General features: G+C 38.5%; 1 protein-coding gene across 1 annotated transcript in view; it reads right to left on the bottom strand.

The window, feature by feature from the left end:
• The window catches only part of NETO1 (neuropilin and tolloid like 1), a 72,112-nt gene that overhangs the window by 5,187 nt on the left and 43,048 nt on the right, over positions 1-23,877 (bottom strand). The window contains exons 5-7 of the mRNA XM_019475013.1: positions 23,194-23,235; positions 22,957-23,084; positions 11,197-11,425 (exon numbers count right to left, since the gene is read on the bottom strand). Of these exons, the coding sequence (XP_019330558.1) occupies positions 11,197-11,425; positions 22,957-23,084; positions 23,194-23,235 (399 nt within the window). The remainder of the gene's footprint in view (positions 1-11,196; positions 11,426-22,956; positions 23,085-23,193; positions 23,236-23,877) is intronic.

The raw sequence follows: 23,877 nt of genomic DNA, 5'->3' as shown, positions 1-23,877 counted from the left end.
TTTAAGGGAAAGTTAAAAAATAACCTAAGACACTTAACTAATCAGAAGGGAGTTATGATGCTTATGATACTTAGAATTTGATGCTTTATGGCAGTTTTTACTTAGAATTTGATGCTCTATGGCAGTTTTTCTCCACTGCAACTTTAAAAGCAGTTCCTATGACAACACATATGCATAACGCAGAGACTGACTCAGAGCAGATGACTGCTTCAGTGGTTTGCTAACTAAGGACAGTACAAAAGATTTATATTGTAGAACTTAATGACTCCATATATCATGTCAAGAAATCCACTTTTCAATAAGTGTTTAAGTTCAGATATCCATAACTGACCACAATGGCTTTTTCAGAGCAGTTATGGTCTGTTAAACAAACAGTAAATGCCATCAAAACACCCCCAAATATGCAACCATCCACTCAGATAAAACAGTATACGTATACAGTATCTCTTAGCCAATGCAGAAGACTGATCAGCCAGACTGGTTCTGCCCACTGTTCAATTTTTGTAAAAATCTGGTATACCATCTCCTAAGCTGCAGTGGCCCTGGTCGGGTGTTAAGTTTGTTACAGGAAGGATTTTACTTTAAACTGGACAGAAAGAGCAGAACAGCACGCGTGCGTATTAGCAAGGGAGGGTGCTTTCGGACAGTCCTTATCTGTCTGTTGTTGTTATTTGGGGACAGTGAGGGCTGAGATGGAAGATACTGTATCACTTCATGATGTGACACACCATATAGAGAACCCACCAGAGGCACTATCATCCTTTCACACTCTAACTGCGATCCCTGTTTCTGGGCAAGGGATCTTTTGGGACTGGTTATTTCCAACACACAGAAAGAGTCTCACTGCCTGCTCTAAGTGAAAAAGTGAAACAGAGAGGGAGAGAACTTATGAAAGGGAAACCTAAGAAGACCTAAGTAACCACCTATTCAAAATACATGGTAATAAGTAGGAAGTGCACAAGAAAAGACGACCCAAATGACAAACAGAGAAAGCACAAGGAGAGACAGGGGAACAAGGAAAAAAAATAAGTGCAGGATTAGGAAAGTTTATGCTAATAAAGCTGTAAAGAAGAGAAAAAAAACCACACCAAAACATCAAAAACCATACAAAGTGGCATGAAAGGCCTTAGAAGTGAAGTGGTGAGGACAGAGTGCTGTGTCTGAGCAGGCAGAACCTCCTAGATCTCTATGACTTGCTCTTGCCACTTTAAAATCAGTCTGATTTAATCCTGAATGCAACAGCAAATAAAGGATTAATAGTGGAAAAACAACCCCCCCAAAAATAAACAACAATTTAAGGGAAGGAAGGACAGTTTTGCGAGGCAGAAATAAAGGAATTTAAAAGTATGGTGGTGGTAGAAAAGGAGAACGACAGGAAGGTAGTAAAAGAAGTGAAAGGAAAAGGAAGAAAGAGAGAACTGCACAGCAGAAATAGATGACACTTAAGGCATTCTGCACTGAAAGGAATGACAAGAGATTTTACATCAAATGAAAAATATTAGGAAATGTTTCAGAAATAAGAAAGAAAAAATAAGAGCAGTAAAAAAATATTTTTTGCAGATTTAAGAAGAAGGGATAATTATGCAAAGTGGTAGCAGGGAGATCTGGAAATGAAAGGTAAGAAAAAGGAAGAAAAAAGAAAGAAAACAGTTTCTCTAAATTGTGCTGTTGAACTACAGAGGAAAGAGATGGTATGTGAATAAATGTCAAAACTAGATGAAGAACAAGGCAGAGCAATTTCAGAGTAAGTACAGCTAACTTAGCATGAGAGAAATGCAAATGTAAGATTCCTAAACCTAATGACAAACAGCCCCCTCTTGTTCATGTTTATAAAATTAGTATAGTCAAGTCCTCTCTGTGGTCCCTTGAACCTGGAGTAATTAAGCTGGACAAGAAATCAATATATTTTCCCCACTCTAATGAAGGCTTTTTGTTAGAATGAATGAAAGCATCAAGAGAAGCTGAAAACTTGTCAGTCCCATTGTGCATTGGAGGAATTAGGTTTTTTGCCCTTTAAGAGGCACAGCAAAGTGGTCTTGGGATGCTGTATCAAGGACATTCTAGTAATAGCAAAAAGATAAATGAACTGGTAGTAAATAGGATTCTTTTACAGCAAGATGGATCTGATCCTGATGCTTTCCTGAAGCTGTTACAGAACCGGATTGGGAGTGGAATCAAGCAGACAAGGTATGTGGCAGCAACACTTGATAGCTTAACCTAAGTCTTGAACATCATCTATGGCAATGCCTCAATATGTAAATGTTTAAACCTGAGGAAAGGTTGTGGATGTTTTCACAAAAGGAAGCTATTGCTATCCCTAGCTTCAACTAGATAAAGCAACACAAACCTCTCCACCCAGCAGAAGCCCTACTCTATCAGTCTATGGTCTTCCCCATGACCATATAAATGTCCTTTATATGAAAGAGCAGCGGGAATGCACAGAGCTCTGCCTTGGGTTGGGCAAGGAGCCAAGTGAGAGCTTTTGGGTCAGGATTAGTGGGCAGCCCTGTGTTGGCCCACGGCTACCAATATTGTAGTTAGTGTCTGTCTGCTACGGACTACCTGATCGGAGACAAGAAGTAGATGAAACCTTCTTCAGACAGCTGGAAGAAGCCTCACATTCACAGGCCCTGGTCCTTATGGGGGATTTTAACCACCTGATATCTGTGGAGGGCAACACAGCAGGGCACAAGCAATCCAGGAGGTTTCCAGAGTGCGTTGATGATAGCTTCCTGATACAGGTAATCAAGGAGCTGATGAGGGGAGATCTGCTGGGCCTCATACTTTTATAAATAAGGAAGAACCGGTCGGGTCTGTGAATGTCAGGTGCAGCCCTGGCTGCAGTGATCATGAGATGGTGGCGTTCAGGATGCTGCAAAGAGAGAATAAGGCAAAAAGCAGGATCACAACTCTGGGCCTCAGGAGAGCAAAATTTCACTGTTAAGGGGTCTGCTTGGAAGAATGCCATGGGAGGTAGTCCTGGAAATATAAGGGTTCCAGGCGAGTTGATTGATTCTGTAAGATCACTTCATCCGAGCTCAATAGTTGTCTATCTGGACAAGCAGAAAATCCAGTGATGGTGGCAGTTGGCCTGCACAGATGAACAATTAGCTCCTGACTAAACTCAGTCATAAAAAGGACACATGCAAGAGGTGGCAGCAGGGTCAGATGATTCCAGTAGAAATATAGGGGCACTTACCAAAGATGCAGTGACATAGTTAGGAAAGGTGAAGCCCATCTGGGGTTGAATCTGGTGAGGACTGTAAAGGGCAACAAAAAGGACTTCTACAGGTATGTCAGCTGCTAAAGCAAGATGGGGAAAAATGTGAGTGTGATGCTGAATGGGGCAGAGGACTTGGTGACAAAGGACATAGAAAAGGCTGAGGTACTGAATGCCTTCTTCTCCTCAATCTTTTTTTGTGGGATTTGCCTTTTGGAGTCCCAAGCACTTGAGATGAGGGAGAAAGCCTGGAGCAAGGAAGACTTACCCTCAGTGGAAGAGAACCAGGTTAGGGAATATTTAAGCAAACTGGACAGACACGAGCCCATGGGCCCTGATGTGATGCCCCCAGTAGTTGACTAATTGCGAGGACACTCTTGATTATTTCTGAAAGGTCCTGGTGATTGGGGGAGGTTTCCAAGGACTGGAAGAAAGCAAATGTCTCCCTGTCTTTGAGAAAGGTGAGAAGGAGAATCCTGAGAGCTACAGGTCAGTCAGCCTCATCTCTAGCCCTGGGAAGGTGACAGAGCAAATAATCCTGAAAACCATTTCCAAACACATGAAGGACAAGAAGAGTGTTGTCTGCATAGACTTATGAAAGGGAAATCATGCTTGACCAACATGACAGCCTTCTACAATTGGATGATTGGCTTGGTGAGAGAGGGGAGAGCAGTGGATGTTGTGTTTCTCTACTTAAGAAAAGCTTTCAACCCCGTTTGCCATAACATCCTCATAGACAAACTGATGAATATGGACTAGACAAATAGACAGTGAGTTGGACTGAAACTGGCTGAACTGCGAAGCTGAAGTTGTGATCAGTAGCATGAAGTCCAGCTGGAGGCCAGTCACTAGTGATGTACCCCAGGGGTCAGTACTGAGGCCAATACTCTTTAACCTCTTCATTAATATCCTGGATGATGGGACAGAGTGTATCCTCAGCAGGTTCGCAGGCAGTGCACAACTGGGAGGACTGGTTGATAGACCAAGTGGTTGGGTGGCTGTACAGATGGGCCTCAATAGGCTGGAAAAACAGGAACTTCAAGCAGATCTACAAAAGGAAATGCAAAGTCCTGTGCCTGGGGAGGAATAACTTCATGCACCAGTACATGCTGGGGGCTGGCCGTCTGGAAAGCAAGTTTGCAGAAAAGGTGCTGGTGTGCAATAAGCTGCCCATGAGCCAGCAATGTGCCCCTGTGGCAAAGAAGGCCACCAGTATCCTGGGCTGCATTAGAAAGAGCATTGTCAGCAGGCTGGGAGACGTGATCCTTCCCCTCTGCTCAGCACTGATGAGGCCACATCTGCAGTGCTGTGTCCAGTTCTGGGCTCCTCTGCACAAGAGAGACATGGACATACTGGAGTCTCATGGAAAGAGTTCACTGGAACTGGAGTTCACTGGAACTCACTCACTGGAGTGAGTTCAGCAAAGGGCCAAAAAGACCATTAAAGGCTTGGATCATCTGGCATATGAGGAGAGGCTGAGAGAGCTGTGACTGTTTAGCCTGGAGAAGAGAAGGCTCGGGGGGGCTCTCATCAATGTGTACAGATACCTGATGGGAGGGAGTAAAGAAGCAGAGCCAGGCTCTTCTCAGCAGTGCCCAGTGAAATGAAAAGAAGCAAAGAGCACTAAATGAAATACAGGAAATTCCCCTTAAATGCAAGAACAAACTTTTATTTTGAAGCTGGTCAAACACTGTGCAGGAGCTCGTTTCCCAGAGAGGTTGTGGAGTCTCCATCACTGAAGATATTCAAAACCCAACCAGACACGTCCCTGAGCAACCTGCTGTAGCTGACCCTGCTTTGAGCAGGAGGATTGGACTAGACCATATCCCGGAGTCCCTTCCAACCTCAACCCTTTTGTGACTCTCTGAAAAGATGGCTTCATAATTAGACAAAAAGTAACAGCTGGGAACATACAGTTATGTTATTTCTCCTGTGTCCCAAAGCTGCCTTGAGTCAAGTCTTTGATAAATTGTTGGATTTTTTACAGCATGAAAACACTATAATTTAAATTAAATCACTAATTAAAGAAAAAATATTATTAAAGGTTCTTTTTCCAGTTTGGATTTGAACCAATAATTATTTTTTATGTAAAATTATAGTTTATATAAAATAATATATACAAAATGAAGAACTTCAAACACTTTCATTCTACATTATTTTTAATGATAATATTTTCTTTTTAATTGTGTGGTATGTTTAGGGATACCTTGTATCTTAATATACAAACAGATTTTATAGTTATTGAATTAAATATAATGTAACATCTTCTGCTTTGCAACAAGTATTTATATTGAACACAAGATGGTGCACTTATCCTAGAAGATATGTAAGCAAGTGAGTTAACAGGAATAGACTCTGATATCCCAGAGTCTTTTTCATGTTTAGGAAACCTATACTTTAAAATATCCTATAATAATAATCCTATTTCTGTTATCTGGCATGTAAATATATTTTATTTCTAGTACAAGTTAGGAGATTGTTATAATAATCATGTTTCCAGAAGGTTACCATCACAGTATTCAAAAAAGCCTGAGCTTAGTATTTGAAGGTTACTGCTTTCAAAATTTATAAAAATTGAGCCAATGGAGTTGTCTATATTTTCTTACTATTGGAAGGTTTTGGGAATGCACATGGAGCCAATAATCTATACATTTTCATTTATTAATGGAACACGATCATAAATTCTTTTAATCCTGAATAGCCCTAAGGCAGAGAAACATAAAGAGCATTAATATTTCTTCCATACGCCATGTTTATAAAGTAACATGAAATAAAAGCAGTCATATTTTATATTTAAAAAAAATACTGCTTTCACCGAGACAATAAAATAAATAATCACAAGTAATACATGCACATTTATACTATAAAATAACAATATTTATAAAGCACTATAGCAATTAAATATTCTGTGTGTTATTAATAATTATTATACTATTGTGATGTTATGACATTAATAATAAAATACATTATCTGTGTGTGTTGAGCATAATTTTATGGGGCATTACAGGATACTTTGGGTATAAAATGCAAACACTGCCAGGTCAAAACATTTTTACAAGTTGAAGTCAAAAGCTGACTTGTTACAGCCCTGGTGTGAAGCCTGGCTGTTCCACTTCAGTGCATTGCTTTCCTCAGTGTATTTACACTGTTTCTCAGCACCATGCAGAGTTAGTGCAACTCCTTTGCTTCTAGGGTGTGAACTAGCTCTGAGCAAGCTAGCTTGGTTGTCTACGTCGTACTTCATTGAACCGTGTGGATTTACCCTTTGAGCCTGTTTCAAGACAGGGATTTCAGTCCGGGACTCCCTAATCTTAGATGAATGCCCTACCCTACTTGCTATTTTTAGGCTTCTCTCTCTTCCCCCCTTCCCTTCTTGTCATAACATTTTTGAAAGGTCTTGCTTTCTCCTGAGGGTGAATGGGAAAATTCTGAAATATTAACAATGGTTAGATGTGAGAAATATTTTACATTGAACTTGTTAGACATTTCACACCTACTCCTCATGTACTCAAGATAGCTCACTGCATCGTGCTCTGCACATTAATTCTTTAAGTATAGATAATTTGGATTTTCCCACTGTTCCTTACTGAAAAATAGAGCTTTCTTTCCTTCACAAGAGAAAGAAAAAAGAAATTCTTCAGATGTCCCTTGAATCTTCCTTGAAACAGAAGAAGTTTTCTCTCAGCCTCTCCAGGGAACAGTTCCTCAGTCACGCTGAGAGACTGTTTCACTTTATTAAAATTATAAAATTATTAAGATGGTTTTAGTACTGTACACTACAAGTATATTACCTAAAGTAAAATTACTTATCTTTTCATTTGTCATTAATGAAAAAAAAATCTTATTAAAATACAGCTATTAGAAACTTTAAAATGAAATGTGCTTAATACTGAATTTTCTTTCTCAGTCACCTTCAGGCAGCTCTGTTCAAGATAAATGTAACTTTTACGGATGGTTAATACCAGATACACATCGATAATCTAGTCTTTGAAAAACACTTATATGTGGTTTCATGGGGGTTTTTTGATATACAAACTCACCAGAGAATGGCAGCTCAGGAGCATGTGCTCAGAGCTCCAGTCTGTGTTCAGTTTATACACTCTAGGCACCACACACAGTTTGTTTGTTCAGGGTCAGAGAGTCATTGGGATGCTTAGCCAATGAGAGTTTTTCACTAGAGATAGTTGCAAATAGCACAGAGGGGAAGAAAATCACAGACGAGTGCTCACCAGTAAGGAGGCAATCCCAATGTTTTCTTTTTATATATTAATGTGGAAGCAGGGAGCAAAATCAGCAAAGCTGCAATCTATTTACACTCCTAAGTCCTTGCAAAGGGAAACCATCTCTTCACGTGTTGCACTTAGCGCTTTGTTGTTCCCTTTCTCAGTAGTTCCCTTTGCATTACCACAATAAACACGGTCATTAATACTGCATACCTGCAGTGCCTTTTCTCCATTAGAGAATTGCCCATGCTGGGATGATCATCTTCAGGGATTCTGGCTGTAAACAAGGACTTGAGTGGTGTTATTCAATAAAGCTGTGCACTACTCTTCTAAACATGGCCCTAGATTTCTATCCAAATATGGGGTTTGTTAATAAAAGGAAAATAAGAATGATAGAACTTGTGCTGCTTTAGGAAAGCCACATGTGATGGGGCTTTAAAAACAGGCTTAGAGCTCAAAGGGGCAACAAAATAAGAGAAGGAATGATACTTTTCTGGTCTGGGGTTTGTGATGCAGGGTTATGGACAGAGAAGGAAGCAGTGCCATCAAATAGCAGTCAGAGGTGAGAGAACGAATATCTGGCCTGCTGCGCATACAGAGGGATTTTCTCTTACCCATATGCCCTGGTTCTACGAATCTGCTATTAGGTTAAAGTGTAGGTGTGTCTGCTCACGAGGAGCTCTTTGAAGAAGCTGTAGGTGTAACATGTCTGTCATTAATCAGGCTGGAGATCACTCTCACAGTCATGGAAAATGAAATGAACAGTTAGTCAGTGGGTGGAAAAACAAAGACTCATTTTTCAAGTCGTCTTACCAGATGAACAGACATCTTTTGATGATATCAGCTTTCTTGTTTTCCTTTTTCTGATTCTTAAATTAATTTATTGGATATTTGAAATCTATTGTAGACAGTGGCTACCATACACAAAAATATGATTAGATATATATGCTTAGAAGATATATTAAAGATTAAAAAGGTAAGGACATAAACAGACAAAACCCATAATGATAGGTTGGAATAGCTAATAATGCTGATCATGAAATATCAGATCATCACTGTAAATTATCAGCTATTAAGAATTAATTGGTTATTAAGTGTTACTTAGAGCTCTACTACTATTTTGATGATGTGAGAATCATTACTGATTTTCTGGTGTAGGAAATTTAACAACTTCTTGCATTGATGCCTTTCCTTCAGACATATTTATAGCACTGCTGCTCTGCAGAGCATCACTGCTAGAGGTTTGGAAACTTGTGAGACCACTTTTTAGATGCCAACAAAAAAGACATATATATTTCAAATGTAATTGGAGCACACTGATCAAAGCATATGTAAATAATCATATAAGAAATCTCTTTAAGAGTTCTCTGTTCTACACAAATGTCAAGTCCCCAGGGAACAGCTTTACAACAAGAATTAACGCTGAACAGACTTACACAGAAAAAAAAAAACATTCTTCAGGCTAAGTAGCCTGTTTCTACAAAAAAAAACACTTTCAGTTCACAGAGCCTTGTGTAAGGGAAGACTCGCAATCTCGACAAGTTAACTCTACACTAGGGAGAGGAACTTGGGGAGCTACAGATCACAACACCTCCTGGTCATTCCCACAGAAACAGTAAATACAGGAATTTTACTTTGTCATTCTTTCCCATACACATAACCACAACATAAATGTAATCTTCTATTTTGTTTCTTTCTCAGCTCTAGGCAAACAAAATAACTTTTTTCCTCTTTCTTTGTCCCCAAGTAGAGACACAGGTGTCTCTTCCCTGATGCACATCTCCCTGAATGAGGTCTGACATTCCTTCTCTTCCATGCAGATGATTTAATTATTCCCACACGCTGCTGAAAGACGTTGTAGTTTACATGCTATGAGCTGTGTCTTGCAATGCGCTCACTGGACATCTGCTCTAACTGACTCCTGACAGCCAGCACCAGTCTGCGGCATAGGGCAACACTTACGGAGAAGTGACGTGGCACAGAAAGTACAATCTGCAACACCTTTAAATCTTTGAAGTTAATTTCCAGCATTAAAAACACAGATGCAGTTTCTTCTACTATTTATGAGCAGGCTGTGTATACATATCTCAAGGCACAATTTAGCCCTTAATAAATTTTCAGCTTTTAGCATGCAATGACTGTTCAGAATAAATTTACAGAAAATACATCACGTTAATATTTTCAACTTTCCAGTCAGAATACCATGAAGTATAAACTATTGTCTGTTTACAAGAATGGAGTAGCTCATAAGATGTAGCATGTCAGGTAAACATATTAGGAATACTATAAGAGAAAAAAACACATTTTTCCTTATTTTCCTTTAAAATATGAAAGCCTTGCAAACACACAGTTATTCAAACCTTCATTTAAAGTTAGTCATCATAGTGCTTCACTCGCCAGTTCTTTATATGCTGTGAACCTCAAGTGTCTATGCAGTTGTTTCTAAGGTAACAGATCAGGATGCCTTGTGAAAAAAATGAATCAGATCTTGAATATTCAAGACATCTCCAGTTGCAGAAATGAGAAAAGGGCAGTATCATCTCAACTGAGGGTTCTCAATATCTTTTAGACCCTGGCCTGATTTACAGACAAGAAAAACGTAATCCACCCTAAGGCTGTAGTGTGAGAGTACAGTGGCGCATGCAGTTTCAGGCATGTAGACTGTCAGAAATTTTTAATCAGAGCCATAATTAAGGAATTACGGAGGCTGTTCTCAACAGAGTCTCATTGCCTCATTGCAGGGTACACACACACAGAATACAGATGAAGAATGTGTCTGGTAAGATTGCGCCTTCATTCCAACCACTGACAGCCTCACAGAAATCTTCCTGCTAGACATGTGATGCACAAACCAAAAAATACATTAAAAATGAACATGAATCAGCATGTGAAAATAAATGCATATACTCTTTTTCCTCAAGGGACCAAATATGCATTATTTCCACCAAAGAAAACCAATCAATATCTTTCACAGGTGATTACCTGAGCCAATCATTTTCAGTGAATGGGATTATTGGTGGTTTTTGAGGGGGTTTTGTGGTTTATTTGTTTGTTTGTTTGTTTTGTTTTTTTGTTTTAAACTGTCTAGAACTACCTTTTGTTTCTTTCAAAAGCTGTTTTATTTATTATCTGAGTCCAGAAATCATATAAACATATGAATGCAAGCAAGGCGCACAGAGAGAGTATTAACCAAAATATCATGTAAGGCTTTTAGAAAACTTCTGTTACTACAAAAAAAACCCTACATTCTTTGCCTAACAATATCTGACATATATGTTTATTGATATATGCATTCTGGAATATGCACAAACACACCCACCATCTGTGATAAAATAATCATAAGGTATTTTTCAAATGCCCATCTTAATGAGATCTAAAAAATCAAATTCATAGAAAAGGATCAGGCTTGATAAAAACCTTTGGAGCTGTATTATTTTCCATGTTGTGTAAGGGAAAACTGAGACATAACGGCCCAGTAGCTTGGGGCTAAAAAAGATAAAAGTCGTGTTCATACAGCCGGACAGATCATGACTACTCATACCCATCTTCCTGTCTCTGAATCCTGTGCTCTATCTACTGCATTACAAATTATTGCACACTATAAATGCTTGGAGTAAATACCGTTGTGAATATTTACATAGCTTGTTTGGGAACATTCTTCAGTGACTACTCTGCATGAAGAAAACATTAACAGGTTTTGGGACTTGCATCATTTAACAAACTGAAAGGCAGACACATTGATTAGGGTCTTACGTTCTTGGAAAGATGTGAAGAGCATCTGGAATCGGCTGCTTCGACTGCCTTCATCTGCCCACATGCGGATTACACCGAGACCTGTCCGCAGCATTACATCATTAGCAACAGTGCTGCAAAATTTCGCTTTCAAATCCTCCACGGAGCTGCTTCCATCATAGACAGCTACAAAATTCCTTTTGCATTCATTGGAATTCTGCATCTCATAGTCCAAGAATCGCAAATAGATCTATGAAACAAACAAAGAACAAAGGCAACGTACAGACATTTGAGAATGACTAAACAAACAGTAAACACCTTTGCTCTACCTTGTGGGAGAAAGACTACACACCACCACCATCAAAATGATTTTTCTGGAGCTGGTGATCCGTAAACCACTTCCTTGGAAGGGCATTAATACAGAAACTGAGCACTGTTTATACTTCCTGGTATTTTGTTGTGCTTCAAAGTAGAATCTAGTTGAAGATCTGGATATTTTTGTTGTTCTTTGCAGTAAGGTCCTAATTTCCAAATATATACCCATCTTTGAGAAGTATGTACAACAGTCCTTCAAGCTGAAGGACAGACAAGCTAGAAATTTCTTCTTTTGCTGGCTGGCACAATATTGCTCTATTACTTGCCTGACCTGGAAAATAATAAGGCAAATAATTGCTGCTCCCTCCCCAGAGTCAATATGTGTCATCTTTGTGATATGTCTCAGCTACACTGATTCAGGAAGTGAGAATCTGGGAGCCAGGCAGAACTCAATCATTAATCTTTTTATGTTTCCTCAAGCAATTTGGCCACCATCTCAGCTTTTCTAAACAAAGCCTTATGGTATATATCTTCAAAATTTAACAGGGTTGAAATCAAGCGTATTTCGTGGAAACTGCTAGAAACCTAGAAAGTTTTTTAGGAAATGTCTCTTGCATACAAGCTAAGTTCTCTCATAAATGTAATAGATATATTGCCCTTTGCAAAATCTCTTTAAATCTACCCAAAAAGAAGCAGGGGTGAGGACAAAATGCTGTTATTTGATATTCAACTCTATATGGACTTTAACAGGGAAAACCACTCATTTTAAAAACAATTGATAATACAAGCAACATCAAATATTCCAGTAACAGAGAAGGCAAGTAATATTTTCAATAGACACATGATACATAATCAAATGACCAAGCGTACCCAGGAGACTTCAGGAGAATGATACAGAAAGGTGAAGTAGGGCAGAAATAGCATAAAAAGCCAGTAAACATATCCAGCATCCAGCTATATGCATCTTCCTTTGAAAAAATAACCAAAAAGAAACTCCACTGTATTAGACATCAGCTATACTTCTTTATAAACAATCTTATTAGCTTCAGGTAGTTTTTTATATGCACAGGACAATTGCTTAAAAAACCTCTGGATTTGCATAAAGTAGACAAACATAGCATAACCTAGTAGCAACAGGACTCACCACTTCACCTCATTAATATATTAAAGCTCTTATGGTTTGAGAATTATGTGCTACTAAGCAGTCTGCCACTGTTTAATAATAGCTCAGACTTTTAAATGAGCCTTTTCAGGTAGTGTATTATGGTACATTTTCATTCCTTGTTATGCTTTGCAGCTGGTCTCTTTGAAAAGAATATTTGTAAAACAATTTTTACTAGCATATGAAATTCGGTATACTAAGTTTCATTTTGCTTGCCTCACCTTTTTCTAGTATGTTATTTCTTACAGTAATCCTTAGTTATGTTCCAACGTTCCCATCCCCCAGAAGAACTCAGAGGAATATATTTCAATTAAATTGCAGTTAACTGAATTCTACTTTCACCATGTATCCTGGTTTTTAAATACTATAAATTAAGGAAGCTACTTGTATTGATCTCTACAAAATGGAACAGTTAACAGCAATACACAAAGTAATATTCAGATGGCAATATCTTATATCAAGGAATACTTTTTATAGTGTTTTTCATTCCATTTACTCGTTGCTCTGCCCCTGCAGTGGAATGAAAAATTACTAGAGTTCAGTCACCCGGCATTGCTGAAATTTTCTCACAGTATCCATTGTTTTTTATAAATGTGTTGTCTTGAAATGTCTTTCCATTTCCTCTCCTACTGGGGGACACGCAGCTTCCATTCTTCTTAAAACAGGTCGCCTACTTCCTTGGCGAAGTCATACTTAAAGGTTTGTTTTGGATGCTGAAGATTTGCTGAGTGCAGAAAATGCATTTCTGAAGTTCCTCTGCACTGGCTACATCCCTTTACAAGTCTCTCTTTCATCCTCTACTCTCTTCCTCCCTTCCCCAGGTGCTCAGGCACCTGACCCTTTACTCCTTCTTGTGCTCCAAATCCTTGTTATTGGTGTTCTCCAGCTATTTAGAGCATTTCTGTCTTGCTGATACCTGACTACTTTAGCCCCTCAGGTAAACCTCATCTTCAGTGTGGCTCCTGCTCTTTTCTGTTTATACAGCATCAGCCACTTCCATGGCCACCACGCAAACGGCTGACCTTCGCTGCCAGCTACTTGCTAGAAACTGTTACACCTCTGATAAGAAGTGTATGAAAATGTGCAGAAATTAACTGGAACCAAGCAAAAATGAGCAGCAAAAGGCCAGTGAGAGAACCGCAAACAAGAATTTTGGACCAGTCAGTGACTCAAACGCAGCCATTCAGAAACTGGGGTGGGCAATGTGAGATGGGCTCTTATTCCTTACTCTCATGGTTTGGTAAGATCTTCTTGTATTAGCGGCTCCTGGGGTCCAGCTGTCACAGGCACGCTATTGTCCTGCCAGAGCAAGATTACGCATGAGGGCGGGAGGTATGGGAAGGGACAGAGCCTTGATACCCACACCCAGCAACTGGCCATAGCTGGGACACACCAGAGAGCTGCTTCTGCGTCCTAGAGACCAGTCACTCCAGCATAAACCCTGGCACCCAGCCTCTCCTGTGAAGCTGCTGAGACGATAGTCCATAGTCCATCTCTGCATAATGTTTAACTTAGAACGGGGAGTTAAATGTACGCTTTGCTTGTCTTTCCTCCGCTAACAGAAGCAGCCTGCTTCAGATGGGCGCTTCAGTGCTTGCCGGCTTTGTCACAGGTAATGCAATAAAAACCTTCTGCAACTGATTATATGCAATATTGTATACACATGGCCGTTCTCCAGAAAGTGAAGCATGTCAGATAAATGTCTCATAGGAAAGCACAGAAGGCTTCCAACATATTATTGTCACGAATCATTACTTTTATGCCATATATGCCTATCATATGTATACCATCTATAAGTTACAATATACCATATATAGATATGATAGACCATACAGATATAGTGTACGTATATCACATTTTTATCTTATTCCACTCTTCAGGAAAGCTCTTACCTACTCCAGAAAAAAATTATCTTAGTCTGACTGCAGAACAATAGTAAAACTGTACCTAATGGGGGAAAGACCTCTTATGCTTGCTCACTTGTTCTCTATTTCTACCCTGCTGTCATATATATATTTATAGGTACATATATATGTTTGTATACATATATATAAGCACACATATATCTTGTATAGGGTATCCCATTTCATTATTGAGAGGTAATTTATGCCAGTTTTCATTCTTACAAGAAATGTGTGCTAATCCTCACTGTGGTTATAAAATACCAGCTCTCAGCCAGCAATTTCCAGCATTCATCAATTATTCCTGATCTGTTCAAACAGATCGTTCATATAACAGTACAGCCAAAGTCTTATTTCTATGGACTTATCATTTGACATTGTCTAGTTTCTGGTGGCATGCCAGCCTTATAAAATAGTAAAATCTTTCCTAGAGTAGCAGTTACAAATGCTGAGAAGGAATCAAAAGAACAATAACTTAGCATTTCACTTTGAGACTTTTGCTGAAAAAGCCAACACTTTCAGTTCTTCCCAAGCCTGAATTATGCTGTCATTCATACCAGTTCATTCTTGTGTGTGATAAATTCAGCTAATATCATAACATATATAGACTTGATAGGTACTGGAACCACTGGAAAGAAATATTTGACTTAAAAATCTATGTCCATCTTTCAGAAGAAAGATGGCACCTTCTCCAATAACATGAAGTTTCATAAATTAGAGAAAATAAATTCCTGATATTCTGAGGTGAGTTGGAGTTTCACTCTCACAGTCTGCTTTGGAGATGACTATTCCCAGAACTTTATATAAAGTAATGAGTACTTGATACAAAGCTCACTGAAATCAGTGGGTATCTTTCCGTTTATTTCTTTAGATCAGACCTATGGATTAAGACTGCAGTGCATTTTAAAAACTGGAAACTGATTACACAAACTGACAACCTAATATTGGATCAGATTTTATTTTAAAGAGCTGGAATAATTTAATTACATCTGCACACCTCTGCCAATTTTTATGGTTTTATTACTGTATATTTGCCATTGTTCCTGTCACTGGCTGTAAGACCCACACTGGCAGAAGAAAATTACTAATAAATTGAGTTCCCCAGGGAAAGAATAAAACTGATTACATGACAAACTGTTATCTAATGTAAAATGTTCCTGATACATAGTTTTCTGAAATCAGTGGCAATATTCTCATTACTTTCACTGGTATGTGGATCTCACTAAAAGAAATTAAGCAGAAAGTGAGAGAAAAATTATCAATATTTCTGGTTATTTCATTTACTGAGATCTTAGTCGTTACTTCTACCAGCAGTGGATAAGAAAATTTGCTCCCCCAAAAGAAAACAAATGAACAAAAAAGAGGTCACAAACTCAAATACAACCATCTGCCTTCATTAAGTAATTTTTCATTCATGCCAATGGGAGCTATTGGAATGATAACATTTCTGTAGATACTGACACATTATATTAGCATAATCAGGACATTCTTGTTGAAGAGAAGATCTTATTTGAAGGAAGCAGTATAACTGCCATATCTTCTTCTTTCACATTTTTTTTTAAAGTTTTAATAAGACGCTTTCCTCAAATCATCAGTTCCACATTACTTAGAAGAACAGGCTGCTAGTGCACAAGTATTAGCTTTTACTGAGTTTCAAGATGTCACTGCAAATGTCAATGCCATTAGTAACAAAACTGATAAAGCCTCACTGCAACTGTGGCATATATAATTTACACTCAGTCACATTATAATAATAATTGTCCTGTCACCTTTAAGGTTTGTATTGTCATCTTAATAATGAAAAAGGAAATGCTGGATAAGTTTTACTATTTTTTTATTTAAATTTGAAAACAACAACAATCTCTGTATATATTAGAAAAAAAGAATGATTATAAACTATGAATAATATATCACTTCAGTAAAATGGTCAGATTATAATCTCTTCATAGTGAATCACTTTTGGTGAGTTCTGCTTTTTAATCAATCACTGAAAGTTAGGGCTGACAACATGATTGATCAGGCCAGTCAGGAAAAGCTTCAAACCATATCCCAGCATATCAGACTTAATATATGTGCACAGACATTCAGACCCTTAAAACCAAAACAAACAAACAAAAAGCCATTGTTCAACTGCCAAAAGTAATTTAGATGTAAGACAAAAACCTCCTCTTCATCAGGTCCTAACATCCAGATTTCGCATATTCAGCTTCTAGGTTCAGCCAATTGTAAGCACAGGACTGGGTTAAATGGTCCTATGTCTTTCCCCATTGCTCAGTGATCAGTTACAGTGCCTGCCTTATTCTGCGTCTTGTTCAGCTCTATGTGATTAACAAAGGACTTTCAAGATGATACCTCCAGTATTTAGGCCTGGGAAGCCCCGTTTTTTAAAGCAGATTGTGCAACACTAATTAATCTCCTTCAAGGCAAGAAGACGGCAAGTATACCAGCCTAAAAAGCATATTACTAACAATGCTTGAATTTGTCTTCTAAAGTAGCCTGTCCTGTTGCTTGGATCCTAAACTTTTTTTTATTTAAAATCAATATTACTTCAGCCCCAAAGTGTTAACAGTACATGTTCTGTTTGGGGTTTTTTTGTTTGGGTTTTTTTACATTTTTGGGCCTGCTGTTACTAGTCTGGGACCATGCTGTGCAAACAGACAACTCCATACCTCATATTTTCCTCTCTGCTGGGGCTTGGAGAATACCGTCTGTCGAAGGTGACAACCTTATATGGTACATCTTCTAACACCCTGTGATCCACAGCCAGGCTCAGACATCAAAATACCATTTTCCTGGACAAGTGAAGCTCTTTGGATTTCTTTGCTTTGTTCTATTTGTTTCTTCAGACTTCTGTGAGTCCCCACTAACTGACATCTATTCTAACTATCAAGTCATCCTCATTTTTCTCTTGTACAGTGGCAAAATGCTCCCAAGTGACAACCTTTACAGCTCCTTGGCGCTGTTCTGCTTTTTAACACTGAAGACTGTAGATCACATCCCGATTCTGTTGTTTGCTTTGGCAGATGTTTTATTACTTTCATCAGTCGGGTTTTTTTATCACATTTCCTAACAATTATTTGGTTTGAGGATGTTGAGGTTGGTTGTATATCTATAATATTTCTATACCTGAATGGAATAGATTCATGCTAACTTAAAAGTGGTTTTTTGTCAGTGCTACTCTGGCATCTGTATATCACGCCTGCTAGAAGAGATTCTACATACATGATTCTACACATATGCTTGTCTTGCATCTTCATCTAACAAAACTGTTTCAAAGAAGTGATTTTAATAGTTTAACATAGGAAAACAGTATTTTCTACTTGTTTAAACGTAATTTGTTCACCTTGTTCCAGGGATGCCATGTAAATGTGTTGGGTTTTTTTCATTCATAATATTATTTGCATTATCTGTATATTAGCAAGCTTCAGAGTTTCTTCAGAGATGGAGCTCATTTGAAGCCTGTAAAAGTGTTTCTGGCTGTTAGGTTTTTCAGTCTCTAAATTTCATTTTCCTGTCACATTTCAGGAATCACCATTCAAATGGCTCCTATTAAATTTTAGTGTACTACTTAAAACTTCTCTTCTACAGCTGATTAAGAAGCCTCCAAAAATTAGGGATATGCTAGTCTGCCAGTGCTGACAGCTTAAACTGTTCTTCTTGCAGGTCTCATCCAAGAGCACAAGTTTCCACTTCACATGTGAAAACAGAAAATGTTTTGGTTTAGTCAGATTGGTTTATACAGACTTGTAGCTCTGCAATTTGATTCGCTGTGTGTTTCCTCCTAACTGTCTAGGAAGTGCGTGCGCAACAACCCAGTCTCTCTCCAGACAACATTCCATCTGAAGTCAGGCACCTGGAACCGAAAGCATCATCTCTCTATCTGGTCAGGTATATGGATACAAGTTTTCCACCATGAAGACAGTAGCAAGTGATTTAGAGCCTCTACCATGTAGCAATACCCATCCTTTGTAAATATGCAAGTGTCTTGGTCCCACTTGGGCTTTTGGCTCACGCCTGGCCTCACACCTCACTGCCCCAGCCTCATGCATCGCCGAGCTGCTGCCTGGCTTGAGCTGGAGCTGGCCCCATTGCCATGGGAGAGCCCAGCCACCACCGCACCCCAGCTGCCATGGCTGGGCCTGCCCGGCTCTCCTCATCGGCCATGTCCTGACCCTGTGGCCACCCCTGCCCTGGCCCCCTCCTGTGTGCTGCGCATCCCTCTCCCACTGCTCCGCAACAGCTTTGCTTGAAACAAACGTCACCGCTCATAGGCAGCTTAGGTTTAAGGATACTGCAATAATATGTCAAAACTAGATACTCGTTAATTAATCCTTTCAGTTTCTTAAGCTTTTTGTTAAGTCTTGCATCCTACAACCTGTAAAGAGATCTTCTTTGCCCAGTAGCATGCTCAGGTGGGGCAGGAGAATTAGGCATCGCTTTGCCTAACTAGCTTACAACTTCATTTTATTTCTCGTGGTGTACCTACGGCAGGTAGCCTCACTATTTGCTCAGACTAAATGTACTTCTTGCTCATTTCTCTTGAATAGATGACTTCCACTGGACAGGATTCAAATTAATGCTTGCCTATCTGTAGCTTGGTTGCTCTTTCCCGAGCTGCCCAGAGCTTCTGATTATAAGCACTGCTTATTGTTTTTTCCCAGCATCAGAACATCATCTTTGCAAATGTTTTATTACTTTTACTGTCAAATTCTGCTGTCTTTTTTTTTTTCTACAAAACCTCTCAAGGAACAAGCATGACACAATGGTACCTTGCTGGGAAAGTTACCCACCAAAGGGAGCGCTACCTGAGCACTAACATGCATTCTCTCTTCCCAGGGGACCTTGTCAAACTCTGCTGACACATCCAATATAGAAAAACGCTTGTCGTCAATATTATCCTCCAACATTTCAACCTTAACAGAAAGTGAGAAAATACTAGCATTCTTTTAATTTTCTTATTTTCTATTCATAAATAGAGATTCTTTGCTTATCCACTGCTGCAGCCAATGATATCTCTGAAGTTTTTCAAATCCCAGTGCAATAAGCTTATCCACTTCCTCCTTTGGTGTTTGTTCTACAGTGAAGAATTTTGGGATGGGGAGGTTCCTCCAGCTTTTTACTGTTCTGGGTAGGTTGGCACATTCAGTCAGCAGCTCTCTTCTTCATTTTCTATTCTTGCTCTGATTACTGATTGAAGTCAGTTTCTACACAAAGTGCAGAAGCCCCAGTATTTCTGAACTCCAGATTCACAGCTATCTTACTCAGCAGGAACTGACTTCGAATGATTACAAGAAACACTTTGCAACCAGTCACCGTCAAATATAAGGCTCCAGGTCTGTGTATAGATTGATGACGTGGTTAAACTGCCTTCTGCTGTCTTCTGCACTTCCAGAAAGTTTCAGTTCTGCATGCATTTTCCGCATTTCTTTTTCTGTGCTATAAGGTAATCAGTGATGGCTCTATTTTAAGTGTGTGCAAGAAATTTGCTGTTCTCTGTCCCGTTCCAGCTTGCTGAGGATAGCAGCAATGTTACACCCAGACTGTCTGTTTGAAGCTCAGGCTTAGAGATCTCAAGTTCATACTCCCTGTCTGATCTCATTGCTCATACATTGAGCTCAGACTTGGCTTGAATCTGGAATTGCAAACCAAGGAAAGGACTTGCTTCTTGCTTCTGTAGACAGTTTAGATTGGATGAGCTTAAGCCAAATGAAATTGCAAGCAGTCCACATTCTGGCACAGTTTAATTAAGAAACTAAAGATGTAAAGATCCAACTCAAACGTTGTCTGAGAAACTCTGGCCTTTTAGGCATAGTTCCCAGTAACAAACTGTGCAGCCCAGAGTACAGGAACATGTGGATTTAAAGACGTCTGCTGAGTTCTTACTGTTCTTAGCAGGAGAGCCTGTTTTCATAGGTGCAAGCTGCCATAAATTAGAATGATGTCACTGAATTATTGTACTGAATATGTCATTAGTTCAAGGTTAGATAAGCACAAGGGAAGCTGACTGTAAAATATGGACAATAGAATCCAGTTCAATTGAATCAGGCCCATAAACAATCTTATCATAAATCTTACTTCATACAAGGTTTTTTTTAAAATTTTATCCACTAATTCCTTCCTTAATATCTGAAAATTTTTCAACCTGTCCCAGTATGGCGATACCATAACCATAAGTGTGTGTGCATGTGTGTACACATACACGTATATATTTGTGTGTGTGTATATATATATCTGTGAAAACCACACTAAGAAAGTTCAAGTGCTAAATTGGACTTACCCCTCTAAGATGAACCTAGGCTTGAAAATTATTTTTTTTCCTAGCTTGCTGAAAAAGCTTTCAACTCCACATGTTAGGAAACACTGAGTGATATGCTTTTATATTGCCCTATCTCTCTACCCAGAGAATTCTGTAACATGGGAGCAGCAAGATTCGTCAAGAGATGACCCAGCCCATCCCTCTGTCTAAATGTAGGATTAGTAATGTTTCTCTCATTTTTCATAGGTTGTTACCTAACCTGCACTTTAAGACTGCTAGCAATGCTGGCTGAACAAACTTCCTTAACCAACCATTCATAATCCCCTCCCTGCCGTTTGAAATTTTCTTCCCTAGTATCTAACCTGAATCTTTCTTTAAGAATGCAGGAGCATGACTTATCCTATAGACATGGACATCAGAGCATTCCTTCCTTGTTGTAAAAGCCTTTTATTATCTGCCATGCTCCTTTACAAAATCTTCTAGATGACATTAAATAACTTTCAGTGTTTCTTCAGGTTTTCTAGAATTCTCTCATCACTCTCCCTTCCAGATGCTCTTCAGCAGGTACACACTTTTTGAAATGCAACACTACTAAATGCAGATGTAGAAGTTAATGAAGAACTAAACCATCTTCAATCCTCTATTAGCAGTGGTAGTGTGGCATTCTTCTGTTACGCACTGTGTTTATGGTTATGTAGTTACACAATTTGTATTTTTACATCAGGACTGAAGTGTGGATAAATCCTACAGGTAAGTAAAGATGGGATTTCTAGCAGGACTTTGAATCATATAGAACTTTAGAGTTAGATCAAGTAAGAATATCACAATGACATTGTCTGACCAACCAAACATAAACTGAAATTAAGACTACAGGACAATTTTATCTGCTTATTTAGTTGTGCTGATTCTAATAAACACAATTCTAATTTTGTGTTTATCTGTTTTGTTTCTACTAATACCTAAGTATATAACATATGCAATAATCATTCATCAGTCCAGTCATTTCATGTCTATAGCTACTTGCTGTGGCAAAGTGGGAAACTCATCTACTTAATTGAAAACCTTTATGAATATTGAATTTATCCAAAAGTAAAAAACCCCATGAGATTAAAGTATATTCTGGAAATAATTAACCTGTAGTCTTTATGAGCCAACTATTCAACTCCTCTCCTAAATTTTCACAATAGAAAAATGCTGGTACTAATGACTTTTTCTCTTCTGGAAACCCTTCCTCCTGCTTATTCAATACCAAATGCTGGAACAGTTAGGTATATTCAGGACAGTCTGCTCTGAGATTATACAAAAAAGCCCTTATCTGTTTAAAGATGGCAGAGATTAGTGGATATATAAATTCTACATTGTAAAACCTTTCCTGTCCAATAAAAGACAGCTAGGAAAAATATAATGTGAAAATGTCTTTTACACAGTGAATGAAAGTAGCTGGGAACAGCACAAAGCTGTTCCAATTGCAAAGAGAGGAGAAACAGTAGTGTAGTCAGCAACAATTAATCCATATAATAACTGATAAGCCATGGATAAGAGAGAAACTCAAACAGAATCCAAGAAAAGAATTGTTAAATTCATTGCAGCCCTCTCCTGTTTGTTACAAAGGCATGGCTTGCTGACTGTGGTGGGAGAGAAATGAGAACACTATCTCTTTTTGTCTGTGGCTCTAAACCAAAGGAACTAAAGGTCTCATACAGAGGAACGTGAATTTACCTTGGCTCCTTTTTCACAGTTCCCAGATGAGAAACAATGATGACCTTAGGGAGCCAGCTGTGTTCCCTTAGTAGTCTCTATATTAGATATTTGAAGTACATTGAAAATTAAAGTGATAAAATTACCTCCCGCTAAAGAAAACACATTGATTCTTTAAAAATATGAGCAAAATTAAAGATGAATTTAAAAAAATTACTTATGGCACAAAAAGCACATTAAAGCTGCCCACATCATTATTTATAGAGAACGAAGGTTATTTTGGCTGAGGTGACAAATTACCCTTCCACAGCAGAAGGAAAAAAATAGTTTACAAGTTCAAGCTGTAAAGTTATTAAACAAGATCTGACTGTACTAAGAAATGCACAACATATTAGAAAAGTCAATTTCTTAAATTAAATGGCAAATCAGCAAGTGGATGAAGGACTGACCTTGGATCGGGGTGGTGCTCGGATGTACCATTTACAGTCCACTGCTTCAGTTTCAGAAGCTTTTCCTTCTTTGACAATTTGTACAGATTCCACAATTCCTTCAGGTCCTCCCATCTCAAACTCACAAACTGAATAACAAAATACCAGAAAAAATGAAACCTGAACAGCAAACAAAAATGTTTTCTACAGCAGAGTGCAAAGACCTCCAAGTTAAAAAAAAAACAACAACATACCAACCTGGCAATGGTTTCAAAACACCAAGGTCCTTAAAATCTGGATCTTAAAAATTGAGAAAAAGAAAATTAGTTTTTTCAATATCTTGGCTATAATGTCAACATGCTAAAATTTGACAATGCACTTCCGTGATATAATTATACATGTATTTCTTGGAAATGAGAAATGTTTCAAAACTATGGCAACACACTAATTATTAATGCAGAAATTATTGATACTATCATACCAAGTTCTTTTTTTTCCTGCTATGAAATCCTGCTTTTCCCTGTGTCTCTCTTTCAGAGAAGTGAGTTCAAAAATAGTTCTGCATACACTAGCAAGCAACAACATCACATAGTTAACCACATGACATTTTAATACATCAGTCTAATGAAAGAGGATATATTTACACATCCATTCAGAATCCTTTTGCCTATTTTGCATTTTGCAGTATAACATTCAACTTAACTAGAGAAATCTAAACTTCATCCTGTGTTTATGAATACTCTGCCATCCCTACTGACAAAGAGGAGACACTTCCTTTGTCAGAAGCTGTCCTGGTTTCGGCAGGGAAAGAGTTAATTTCCTCTCTAGTAGCTGGTACAGTGCTGTGTTTTGGATTTAGGGTGAGAACAAAGTTGATAACGCACCGATGTTTTAGTTGTTGCTAGGTAATGCTTACACTAGCCAAGGACTTTTCAGCTCCCC

Source organism: Aptenodytes forsteri, unplaced genomic scaffold (genome assembly GCF_000699145.1).
Source record: "Aptenodytes forsteri isolate BGI_AS27 unplaced genomic scaffold, ASM69914v1 Scaffold45, whole genome shotgun sequence".
NCBI lineage: Eukaryota > Metazoa > Chordata > Aves > Sphenisciformes > Spheniscidae > Aptenodytes > Aptenodytes forsteri.
The sequence above is the reverse complement of the archived record's forward strand: the minus strand, read 5'-3'. Positions and strand labels throughout refer to the sequence as shown.